We start from the raw sequence: 13015 nt of genomic DNA, 5'->3' as shown, positions 1-13015 counted from the left end.
TTTAAACGCAGACTTGGACAACTAGTTTTATTTAAGCTTTCTTAAATTAGATTAGAATTAGAATTACCGAATAGTCAAAAAAAAAACGAATTTGAACTAGAATTTCATTTAATTATTCACAATCAATTTCATTGAAATCGCGAATTATTCTAATAAGAACATAAATGGTGAATAAGTGTGTGATGTGTACAAGTTTTATGCCATTTAGCATATCATCTGCTTTTCAGACGGTAAAAATCACCTACAAGTCGGTCCATTCAAAGAGTATTATTTCAAATTCTTTGTTTTGACTGAGAGACCAAAAATACCGTTGGACAAAGTTTTGGTAAAATCTGAATTAGATTAGAACTAGAATTAGAGCGCACAAGCAATTCACAAATTAGATTAGAATTAGCCGCATTTTGCTCGTATTCATTGAATTAGAAAACTAGAATTAGCTAGTTGTCCAAGTCTGTTTGAACGGTTAAAATATAACAGGATTTTGCAGGGATCACAATTGCTTCTAAATTTGACAACTCGATGAAATACCATTACGTTTCGCGTCATTGACCTTTATACCAGGGCTCTTTCCAAACAGTCATTTCTCGCTACCTGTTTCTGTCCCGCGTTTGTTTTAATGTGTGTTTTGGGATTTGGTTTTGCAATTTTAATATCAAAAGGAAGAAAAAGTTTATAGCAAAACGCTTTGTGTAAAAATGATCATAAATTTGGAAAATATCTGCTTTCTATTGCTATTAGTTCAAATAATTACGACTTTAATACTTTGTTCGACATAACCTTGGCCGTATTGGTGCTAAACACCATAACACCTTCTCGTAATTTTAAATTACCTGATGTTAACAATACACCCTCCCACTGCGAAGATTGCAAACAACATGTTGGGCTCTTTTCAGTGCTTTTACGATTACCACAAAGCAGGAATGTGTGTAAGTTTGTTTAATAACCAAAGTTTACTTGCCGTTATGTTAATTCGTCTGCACGTGGGTTTGTAATCCGCTTTCTTTTTTATTTTAGGATACTCTTCAATTTAAATAATTTTTTTCATTTTAACAAAAAACGTTCATTTGTATATATGCAAATGGTGCACCGATATTTCATCGTTTGTGTGTGCTGTATTGTTTCTTTGTTTTATCGTTTGTACGCGTGTTGTTCGTTTTCACCTTATTATTAGTGACGTTTGGCTTACACCATTCTTCGCTTCATTATGGAAACCGAAAACCAATAAAGACAGTCAGGTTGGTCAAGGCTGGGGGCTTACAACCTGTTAAGATCGTTTAAGGTCACGCCCGATTTTAGAGTTTTTTTGTGTTTTATATGCCCGTCTGCCCATATCGCCCTAAAATATATACAACACTGATACGCCTCTTGTAGTTCTCAGACATCCGACAGGCCGTAAAGTAGAGAGTCCTGAAACGTTGGCGCAACACAAACATAAGGAAGGACCGACATCCCGGCATAGAAGGACGTCAACTTAGGAGACACACTTGTCGGTGTACGAAGCAATTAGGATTGCAAATGGGTTTGATTGCTTGATTCAGGACAGGATTTCGTCAAGAAGAATTTCGGCGTCAAACCAAAGAAAACCCGCCTGAACTTGGCCGCCTAGTGTTAGACAACCAAAGCGGCCTTTCACGACCTTTCACGACAGTGGTCGACGAAGTGTTCGTCGCTGCCCAAACCGTGTTGTTTTGTATAAGTTTATACATACTTTTTGTCAGTCTTTTACAGGAACACGGCAGATACAAAGTTAAAATATCGTACTGGAAAAACCGTATGTATACAAGGTTATTGCGCTATTAATTGCACGCCACAGCACGTCAACGCAGATGTGTCAAAGTAAATGACATACCTTGTTTGGCTCCAGTTTGGCTCTGGTTTGCTTTGGTTTGCTCTGGATTGGCTCTGACTCTGATTTGCTTTTGGATTGCTTTCAGGGCTTTATAGAAAAAATATAAATCAAATAAATTTCACATTTTTGGTTTATTGGTCTGCCCCTAGAGGTCTTTAGTTGAGGATGGCAAAAACGTAATGTGTTGAGCTAATCGTTTAGTTAAGCCTTATAATACCGTAAGTTTCTTGCTTTTTTATAAAAAAATTTTACTCGGTTGTCAAACACTTTTAACATTTTTTCAAATTTTTCTGACATGTGTGTGGGGAGGGATTTAATTTGGCAGATATATTTTTTTGAGTAGGTGCTAACTGGGGGTTTGTTTATTTTGACATCAGTACAATTATAGGTACAGACACTAAATCCGATCGATATATGTTATTGCTTGCAATAAAAGTCGGGATAATATATATACCCTTATATTAAAAAATAACATAAATAAATAACCCTATTTAAAATTACCCGTGAGAATCACCTCGCGATAAGGCATCCTTGCACGTCGCGCGAGACCCATTTTCTTGCCGATATCGCGCGTTATGTGACTTGCCGGCTGTTTTAGTTTCAAGTCGGCGCGGCCAAAGTGCACTGCAGTGGCAAACAAGAGCGGGTATTTAGGGCGTTGTCTTGCTCGTAAGGCTTGTGAACGGCCCCCCCAAAAAACACTTTTTTTAAGGCTTCACCGACCTTTAGCCTTCTGCGGGCGACCCAACAAGGTTGTTATCGTGTCTCGATTTATGCCAGCCTTCCAGAGGCAAATAAGCCGGATTTGTACGCGGGCCCCACACCTGAGTCCAAATTCCCCTACAGAATGAAAGACGGGCACGGCAAGCCTACAGCCATGTGTTTTGTCATCCACAACCACACACCCGCACTGTTCGTCATTCAGTCTGTCACTGTGGATACGGCGACAAGTTGGCAGAAATCAGCAACGTTGACTTTGCCGTTTTGAAATGAGCTGATTTGTTCACACGGCACTGATGGCATGAACCGACACGGTGTCAAAAAAGAAAGAAGGAAAAGCTCGCAACAAAAAGGCAATTGCATGCCGGTAGGCAACAGAACAAGAACGACGCTTCCAACCGGGCCCCGCGAGTTTGCAAAGGATCCGGATTCAACGTCAAGTCGGAGACAGCTCACCTTTCAAAATGGGTAAGCGCACTTCAAGTATATGTCCGGAAGAACGTTGCGCGTGTTTTAACAGATGACGTTTCACATTTCCTTTTTTTACAGATCTGAGTAAAATAGCGGTCTCCTAACTTTTCTTACTGCTTTCACACAGCTAGACCTTAAAAATCTGACTATATATTATCGATACTCTCAAACATTTCTATAATCCTTGAATAGCTTTTTAATCCCAAATTTTAAACTTTCAAGTTTCACTTTAGTCGATATATGCTTTTAATAACGATGGCGCAGAACAATTGTGTCCGGTAAACTTGTCTCGCCGTTCAGCGTTGGAATTATATTGGCTTTACCTCAGCATTACGTAAGTTTTTATCCATACCTTCTAAACCGAAAGCCATTTTATTTTACGATTTTTGATCAATTTTATCGGAAAAGGCACCGTGTAAACTATCCAAATTTTTTGTTTGTCTAGAGTCTTGCGCTGAATTAGTACTCCCTACTAAATGTAATTTCTTGCAATTTAGTACACCGAAAGCCATCGCAGACTCACCGAATCTGTTGATCTATGATGCAAGCAGAGCATAGAAGAACAACTAGCCTACATATATAGTTATCGAATTTCTTAACCCATTGAGCAAACTTCCTTAAAAATACTTTTTACGTCATTATGTATGCCGATGGCATTAGTCACCTTCTAAGTTGTTTTACTAAATAAAACTAAATAACAGCATATTATTTAAATTCTGTTTTTAATAACTTGACTTTATAGTTGTTGCATTGCATATTCGCACACCAGTCCGTTCAAGAACATCACTCAAATTTTTTTAAGGATAGTTAAATCGTGACTTGAAACGTCATATTTAAATAAAACAAAAATGACCCCATCCAAAAACCGTGGTCCTCTGAACGGAACTAGCATTATGGTAATGCTACAAAGCACAAAAATGGTGTCATCCGACGTTATTTCATGAAAAGTTTAGGACTTTTTTGAATACGGACAAAGTGGCAAACAAAAAAGTTTAACGAAATTAAAACAAACGATTTCGTCTTCTAGCATAAAAATCGATATCTGCCCTAAGAGCGTATTTTGGCTGTAATATATCGTATTTCAGTACAGGAGCTATTGCAGAGTTGTATGGAAACTACTTTCGCTATTTGTTAAATGTTTTTCACATTAGTAGGCTACCAATAGTTCTAGTTCCCTTCAAAATAGAGGATGACTCCAACAAGACCTTCTGTAAATATGTTATTGAAAGAATAATACACGCATTGTCGAAGGCGTAATCTTCTACCAAATTATATAAACGATAAAAATTATCCTACTGCGCTGAATCCTTTAATTACATGTTTTGCAACAATTTATTTTGTGTGTTCAGTGCGCCATGTCTTCTAAAATAAAGTTGATGAATTTAAATTAAACACACGCAATTTTTATTGGCGTTTCGGATGACTAACGGTTAGCTTTAGTAAATTCTTATGTTGTAGTACTGACATACAATAATAATAAAAAACATATTTAATATCTGAGGGGCCAGGGCACTAGACAATAACAGAATGGGAACGCTCTAGTCTAGAAAAAGGTTTAAACCACTGCCAAAAAACGGTAAAGTTATATCATTCAAAATCAGTGTTGCTTCGCAATTGTAGTCCTGGTTTGCCTTCCGTTCTGATTAGCAATTAAAATAATAGGTGTATGGTTTGTCCGATAAAAAAAGTCCGTAATGTTGTATATCAATGAAACATTATCGAAAGTAAGGAATCCCCCGCAGATTTTATGTTTCATACCGTTTTTTTTCATAAACAGTCTCTAAACATCATGCATATCAATGTGGTGAAATTTAGCTTTGCAAACGCGTCTGCTTTAAAAGTGACGATGATAGAACTCCCTCAATTCACGGCGTCGATTTAATTAATTCATTTTTTGTTCGCAGATGACTACGTGCTGTTGGTACTGCTTTCGACGCTGGCGCTTTTCTCCCAAAGGGCGTCCGGTGTCGACGAGGAACTGCGCACGTGTCTGCAGAGGAACATTCATCGTGGCTGCCAGATTTTCGCAAAATACGTCAGTGTGCTATAGGACCTATTTTTAAGTGTTGTTGTCCTTTCTTGCGCCTTATAGTTGCACCGCATCTGGAGTTTTAAACGGATCTTTTTCCTTTGAAATATTGCGTGTGCCGAAAAAATCTTTAACTGCATAAGTCAGGTTTTTACCAGTTCGACAGGCCGAAGTTAAGAGCGCAAAATGCGTTGATGCATATTGGATACCTCTACTGTTTGACGAACTTTGTTTGCGTAAAACGTTTGATAAAATTTTGTAAAATTGATAGTAGACCGATGACTTTATATTTGATAGTTTAAGGGATGAAAAATATTCCTTCATACGTTGGTTCATTTGTTAAAAAAAAAACTCAACAAGCAAAACCAGCCCACGTTCAATAGCTTACTTGAAATCAAAACGAAACAAAAAAGAGAATATAGGTCTTTCCAACGAAGGGCCAGGCAGGTAAAACGGTTTGTTATGCGAACAGGTTGTGTAAGAATGTTGCTCGCCGTATAGTAGCAGCTCCAAGCCTGCTGTAGCCTGGTTTAAACGACGGGTTCCGGATCCACGCCGTTTTTGTTATAGTGAGACCGAGTTTAAAGAACGGGCACCATTTGCGTTGTGTTTGCTTCGCTAAAAGACGGCTCCCTACATTTTTTGTTTTCGGCTTGAAAATAAAACCAATAAAAATCTCAGTTCGCGGTGGAAAAAAATTAAAAAAGAGCTTCCTTGAAAAGGTTAGCGCATATGTTGCCTAAATGTGCCTATTTTGTAATCCTAATTTTTCGATAGTAGGCCTAGTGCTTATCTATGGATTTCCACCTTAATTTTTTGTATATATCATCCGTTTTACTGGTGTTAAGTCGCAATTCAAGCTGTACAAGTCATATCACATGGCGGATAAGTTACCTAAAAGTACCTATTTTGCGGCCTTTTGTCAAGTTATTGCACTTGTCTAAAACTTTTTTCGATTAGGGGGCTTGTCTATGAATGATATCGGGCTGATCTTCAAATGTTTCCATGCACGACATTCGTCCTTGTGTGCTATAGCCGTGTTCTTATACGAATCAAACACACAAAGTATAGGATTGTGGGTTGTGCGTAACACTGATAAGACATCGTATGTTTGGTCGTTCGAATTATATATAGTCTAAAATTTTGCAAAAATTTGCTTCGCCATATTATAATAACAGGAATCAATAGTTGTTTTGGTATGTTGTTTTAGAAACCGACGATCGAGAACAACTGCTCAAGCTGGATGGCACAGGTTGGAAAGTCCTTAGCATTCTTCTATGTTTTTTTTAACTATATGGGCTTCTACACTGTTAGAAAATAAAACATTTTGTCAGGCTTCATTTACCTTGCTTTGACTGACGCCAATGTATAAAAAGTACAGCCTTGTTCACTTTTACCTACTGATTTGCAGAGGGCCGACTTAAGCACCGCATCACCACCCACAAGTCGAGAGGGCTGCTTCTTTTCAGCTGGAAACGAGGTAAGACTTATGCAGAACGTTTGTGACAGACGTTACACTTTTAACTATAGGCTCTACGTTCCAGCCAGGGTCAAACAGTGACGCTTTGTTTTTTATATGTAATGTTACGTTGACGAGGAGCGATGAACTTCATGTTTTTTTATAGAACGAACAGCGACTGTTATTTATACTATAAATTTTGCATTGCAAGAAGCACAATTCGGCAACTTGAAGCCTCAAAAAGGCATTATTATTTGTTTTGTGCAAATTTTTTACGTATTTTAACCTTGATCTGTTGGGTGAACGAAATTAGACACTTTTGCAAAATAATACCAAATGAAAGTAAATTTTAAAAAAGAGCGGTAGCTCCATCGGTGGGTAAAAAATATTACAAAATATACTTCAAAGGTTATACAAAAAAAAAACTAGTAAAACCACCCTGGATACATTAAATGACTTCCAATTCGTCTATTGAACGCCGACGTTTGGTAATATCGTGGTCAGTTTTCTTTCAATTTTTTCCCTATCTAATTTTCAGGATCTTTTGAATGTTCACGGACGTAATGGGGAAAGGGATTTGAAGAAGATATGTCGTCGCGTAAGCAGGTACGGCTATTCTAAATATGGACCAAACGCTACATTTTAGTTTTAAAATCACCAAACTGTTATATATCTTACAAAATCACAACATCGCAAAACAACGCCTGGACAAAATGAACACACCAGGAAACAACCTATAAATACATAAACACCATTCCGTACCACGAGTAACTGAAACTGGCGGCTAATCGCCCTATTACGAAATACTGTCAACGCAAGACGATGGCCACAAAAAACTAACGCAAACGACACCCACACAAAACATGATACTTACGCAAGCGCGAAGTACGCAAAACACTTCTTAGGCAAAACGACAATCGTGCAAACGACTCTCAAGAGAAACGACACCAGCGCAGAACGATACTCATGCAAAATCACCCAAATCCGTACACAGGCTAAACGACACTCGTGCAAAATAACATATTATCGGAAACGTCAGGCACGCGAAACGACGCAAACGCAGTCTCTCACCCAAAACCGTATACCCAGGATATACGAGAAAAAACGGTAACTCACAAATAAGGAAACTCACGCAAAACGACACAGGCGCGAAATAACACTTAAGTCACAAGTGATCTACTGAAAATTGTAAAACTACGCATCGTATATTGAAAGTTCACTAGGGCAACACCAGACGCCAAACGCAGCAGGCGCCTTAAGCTCCTATACTTAATCTCGCCTGAAGGTTAATCACCTTTAATGACGTCCAATTGAATGTTCATCGATAAACATCACGATGAAACTAGCTATATAATCTTTGGCATAAAGGTAAAGCATTTTGAAGTAAGTTGCTTTATCCGAGGCGCTTAGAGAATATTTGTTAACATTTCTTGTTAACAAAAGCGTTCAAGAGTAAACATTGGTGGGTTATTTTATTACTGTTTTCCTCTTTAATGACATAACGGATTTTGTTCTTGTAGCATAATGGTTGGAAGTTACTTGGAAGCCTTAGTTAGACGATAGTAGAAATATTAAAGCCCTTATAGAAGTAAGGTTAACATTTCGAACGTTTCGAATATATAATGCTGACCAATTAAAAATATATATTGAAAACGTTTAAAATATGACCAACTTCTGTTTTTGTCGTCTATGTCGGACTGGACGTGTAGAAACTATGTATATACACCCAAGTAGTAATGCATATTTATAAAACAAAACTGGACATCTAACGGAAATTTTACAGACGGCATGTCGGCATTTTTTGCGAGTGTTATATTGTCTTGGCGAGTGCTGATTGGTACAAATTGACCGGGTATAAAACAAACAGCGTTTATATACCTTATATTAAACAGTTTCTTATCTGATCAAGACAGTTATACGGATTATCATTTTAAAAGGGGAAGAAGAAAAACTTAAATCCCCAAAAAGAAAAACCAAATAGCAGACGCCACACACACCTGTGAATAAATATCACGCGGTTTGTTGGGAGGTGTTGAGAGCACACTCAATCTTCGTTTCTTTCTATTTTTGAAGAGCGAGACTTTCGATCTTTAAATATACAAACAAATTGACAACATTAATATTTGTTTATTGGGTAAATACTAATTTTTAAATTAACAGGAAATGTTTTCGCAAATTCGTTTTATTTTAAAGTGAAGGCACGCACAGCGCAAAGACCTAAAACTTCAATAAATAGTAAAATATAGTGTGTATTTACAGATTCTTGGGAAAATTCTTCCGCGACCTAAGGCTCTATTGCTCCGAAATTGCTCAATGTGGAAATATCCAGGTAGGTATATATTAATGCAGCTGAAAAACTTGTTGTTATAGATGAGCCAGGACCTAGCTGCTAGGTGTTGGTAAAACGTTTCAGCTGAATTACTGTCAAGTGTTATTATTATTAAGAGTTAAAATTAAACTTGCTGAATTAGCCTAACACTACTTTATTTAGGTCTTGCCACACACAGGACAACGTCACCTGCATAAGCCCACTGATTTAGACAAGGTAATTGAATAAACCACATAATCAACCATTTCCTGACGTAAACGGATACACTTGTTTGCTAAGAACACATTGATAAACAAGTTATGAAAAAAAGTTAAAAAAAACTGAGAAACGGTCAATGCAAAACGTTATTGGATAAATTTGAAGGGCATTTTGCTCTCTTGAAATATTTTTTGTTTAGGCACCGATTCTATAGAACCGTATTCGCATTTTATGAGATCAGCGAACCGGTTAGCATTAGTAGTTACTGTCAATGGATTTTTGCATCTTATTCCATACATTGATTTTCAAGATTCAAGTAGCTCACGTGTTTTTTTTTTCAAAATGTGCAATGGTCAAGGTCGCACGTAACAGTCAACATTGTGTTGACTGTTTGTCAAAAAATTTAATTGTTGAGTCATAAATACAAGTCATGAGACGACTGCTGCTTTTTAGTGTTGCTGTTAGAAGTAATGGAAATCAGCCGGTTCGCAGTTTGCAACTTTCGCTAGAACCTGGGGTTGGATATCCTGTTCTTCTAACTACTTTAATCATTTCCTGGAAAATATGGCTTTTTGTAAAATAACCGGCTGAAATATATGACTTTTGTGATAGAAACAACTGACAAAAAATTTTGTGTTACGCCATATTTCGGTCCGCTTAACGGCCTGTCGCTGGCCTCGTGTACGCACACAACTGTAGTCTACAACTTTATTACCGGTATTGCAGAAATGCCGCGTGGCGCGAACAATAACGCGGTGCTCTTTCTTGAGCGAATGTAGCTCGCTTGCTCCTAAAACAGTGACCATCCCACACCACAACTAAAACATGACTTTCCCCTGTGCTTCTGTTTGCATAGCAAACGAGGGAATGTCCCTTCAGGGCTAAAACAAAAGTGCAAAACAATTAGGGACAAGAAAAAACGTAAAGGTGTAACGGCAAGAAACTAAATTAGACAAAACAATAAGTGAGGTGCAGAGCTAGATTTACGCAACTTAAGATTTACGCAACTCCGCTACTCAATAAAAACAGATTTAAAACATATTCTCGGGTTTACGATCTCTTCATTCCGCTAAACTTCTAGAATATATTCAACCAAAATATTATAAAATGTATTACATTTAGACACCTGAGTTAGAATGAACGAGCAAGTGCGCAGTCGAGTAAGCGCTTTTCAACAACTAAAACGCATCACACAATGGCAAATACCAAAGAACCACATCTTTTAAATGTTATAATCGCTTTATATCTGGTTCTTTACATAATTTATTTGTTAAAACACTATATACGGATCTGTTCATAAGTTTAATGGTGAAAATAACGGCCTAAATAGACGTAAAAAGCGACATGCTTTATTGTTGACTTGTAATAATGTCATACTGTATCAGGCGTCCGGACTAGGAATAGCTACAACAAAGAAAACAATCGCCCAAAGCTTAGCAATAAGGGGATTGTTATTTTATAATCTTAGATAATGTTTAGTTGACACTTTACGGCAATAAAACTAGCACCTACCAAACATTACCTTATGCACAATTTTCCAGCAGAACAACAGTAAATCCCAAAGCTTGTTGACAAAGTAAGTCACTTTTTTTAAAACCATCTTAATAAAGCATTGAAACTAACCGAAAAATTTTTCAACCAAAATGACAAGAACACGTGACCACCACATAAGGCGCTGTTTTTACATTTTTTAATTAAAGAAGCAAATTTTAAGACATTTAGATTTGCGAGCTGCCATTGTTCAAGTAAAATTTATATCGATATTAAACCACACCTTCTAACTTTTTGTAGATGCGCGGAGAAATCGACTTGCGTAGTATGTACCAGCACGTGCGCTGCCTTGAAGTTCGACTCGGCCTCCACGAGGGGGCGCAATGGTAAGCGTCGGTTTACGTCACGTGACAGCCTCATCCTGAAATCGACGAGACCAGCGTTCTGGAGTCTCCTCGATCAAGGCGGGCCGTTTTAAGCCGTATTTTACTGCACAGTTGCTTCTCGAACCCATGCATTCGTCCCCTGAGGCTGCTTTGCTTGCTGTTCTCGCCTAGCTGAGCGTGTACGTTGCTTCTTTGCAAACATGCACTACCCTAACGAATGCAAGTTTGTTGGGCTGCAAAAGATAAGTTATTTGTCCCTTGAGCGGTCACGAGCATTGCATTGTGTTTCAAATAGCACACTCTCACCAAACAGAAATTGCGTTTAGCTTGATTATTCTTGCTGGGTGATTTATTTAATAATATAAATTAAAAAAAAATCGTTGCCTTGGCCGCGGTCGATGGTCTGAACTTTTACCACTTTTGTACAGGAAATGCGGCGAAGTTATTAACGCTATCTGTTGCAATTTTGTTTTGAATTTTATCATACGTTTGGGTAAATGATAATTTTATAAATATATATTGAGTTCAACGCCATTTGTTTTAAATTCTGTATCATACATTTGGGCAAATGATAGATCTTACAAAAATATAATAAGTTTGCGCATTTGTTTTGAATTGTATTATACGTTTGGGCAAATGACAATCAAGTTCAACACACTTTGTTTTGAGTTGTATCATACGTTTGGGCATATGATAATTAATCAAGTTTAAACGTCACTTGTTTTGAATTGTATCATACGTTTGAGCAAAGATAATCAAGTTCAACACACTTTGTTTTGAATTGCATCAATGATAATCGAGTTAACACATTTTGTGTTTTAAGTTTCTTAAGCTTTGTCTTGGTTTACCGCTCTGAACTTTAAGAGATCGCAAAAACATACTTACGTAAACTAATTGCTAATTCTCAGCTGTAGTTACACAATTAGGCGATATTTTCGGTCCCTTAAAACATCAAAAAAAAAACACTGCTTACAAATATTATTATAAGACATCTGCATTCGAACGTATTTTTGCTAATAACTACAGCAATTGCTCTTAATTTCCTAATAAAAACAATTAAATAAATACATCCTGCGTATATCTCAAGTCCAATAAACTTTTCCAAAAGCGTCAAAGACTGGGTTAAACATTAAAAAAATTACCATGTTTAAGTTAAACGATAAACCTTATAACTATTTGCCACGGCAGCAATAACGTCTTTGATTGTTTGCCGGTAAACGATTTTTTTTAAACGGGACAAAGAGTCTGTATTACGAGCTTCGAACGAAACTTTGATTAACCGTTTTATTTGTGTAGTGTTGAAGGTATTTGCGTCTTAGTGTTTAGGGAAATAACTGGCGTTAAGTAGTATAGTCGTGCTTAACACAAGTCGTCCTGCACCAACTAATTAAATTTCTCGCCGACACAAGTCGTCCTACACCAACTAATTAAAATTCGCGCCGGAGCCACTCGCCAGTAGGGCGAGTGGGTGTCAATAAGCACTCGCCGGGAGCAATTTGCACTCGCATTGGCGAGCGGGCGAGTGCTTAAGGCCAACAACCCTGTTTTTGTTTCAACATAAACTAGATAATCGAAACATGTTATACAGCTCTTATCGACATAAAAAAGGCTAAAAGTATTCACTTAGGTAAAAAGGTTCCCGACCCCTCAGTTAGACAGTGGTAGGATTCTTAGGCAGTAATGGCATTCAGCCGATTTACAAACAATAAAGAGCTCGCAGAGCTGTTCCTAAACGACTTTCTATAAGTGTAAACAGATAATTATCACCCGTACAAAGAACAAGTTGACTCTGCCAGGTGGGAGAACCGGTTGTACTGTACATATAGCTTCAGGGCTTCAGGCCAACCACTGCAGTTATAGGGCCACGTGGTGATTTAATTACATGTAATGTGCATTAAAGAGTGTCAAAAGTGTATTACATGCAATGAAAATACAGTTGAACCAAATTTACCAATTGAAAACCTTCTATTTCAATAATTAAATAGACGTAACGCTTTATAAATTGATTAGGCCGTTCTCGTCAGCTGTACAAGGTAAAGAGCACAGCAACAAAACTTAACCTATAGCGGCAACAAACATTTAA

At 37.4% G+C, this 13015-nt stretch overlaps 1 protein-coding gene across 1 annotated transcript; it reads left to right on the top strand.

Moving 5' to 3' along the window:
- The first annotated feature begins 2893 nt into the window (after positions 1-2893).
- On the top strand, positions 2894-11992 carry LOC146136695 (uncharacterized). The gene is made up of 8 exons (XM_083395401.1): positions 2894-3037; positions 4945-5075; positions 6280-6321; positions 6481-6549; positions 7067-7134; positions 8788-8857; positions 9020-9073; positions 10847-11992. Exons 1-8 carry the CDS (start codon positions 3034-3036, stop codon positions 10934-10936), a joined length of 528 nt encoding a protein of 175 aa, XP_083251527.1. The 5' UTR covers positions 2894-3033; the 3' UTR covers positions 10937-11992.
- Positions 11993-13015: the final 1023 nt, after the last annotated feature.

The sequence above is a fragment of the Ascidiella aspersa genome, chromosome 8 (assembly GCF_963924565.1).
Source record: "Ascidiella aspersa chromosome 8, kaAscAspe10.2, whole genome shotgun sequence".
NCBI classification, from domain to species: domain Eukaryota; kingdom Metazoa; phylum Chordata; class Ascidiacea; order Phlebobranchia; family Ascidiidae; genus Ascidiella; species Ascidiella aspersa.
This window is presented reverse-complemented; position numbering and strand designations above follow the sequence as displayed.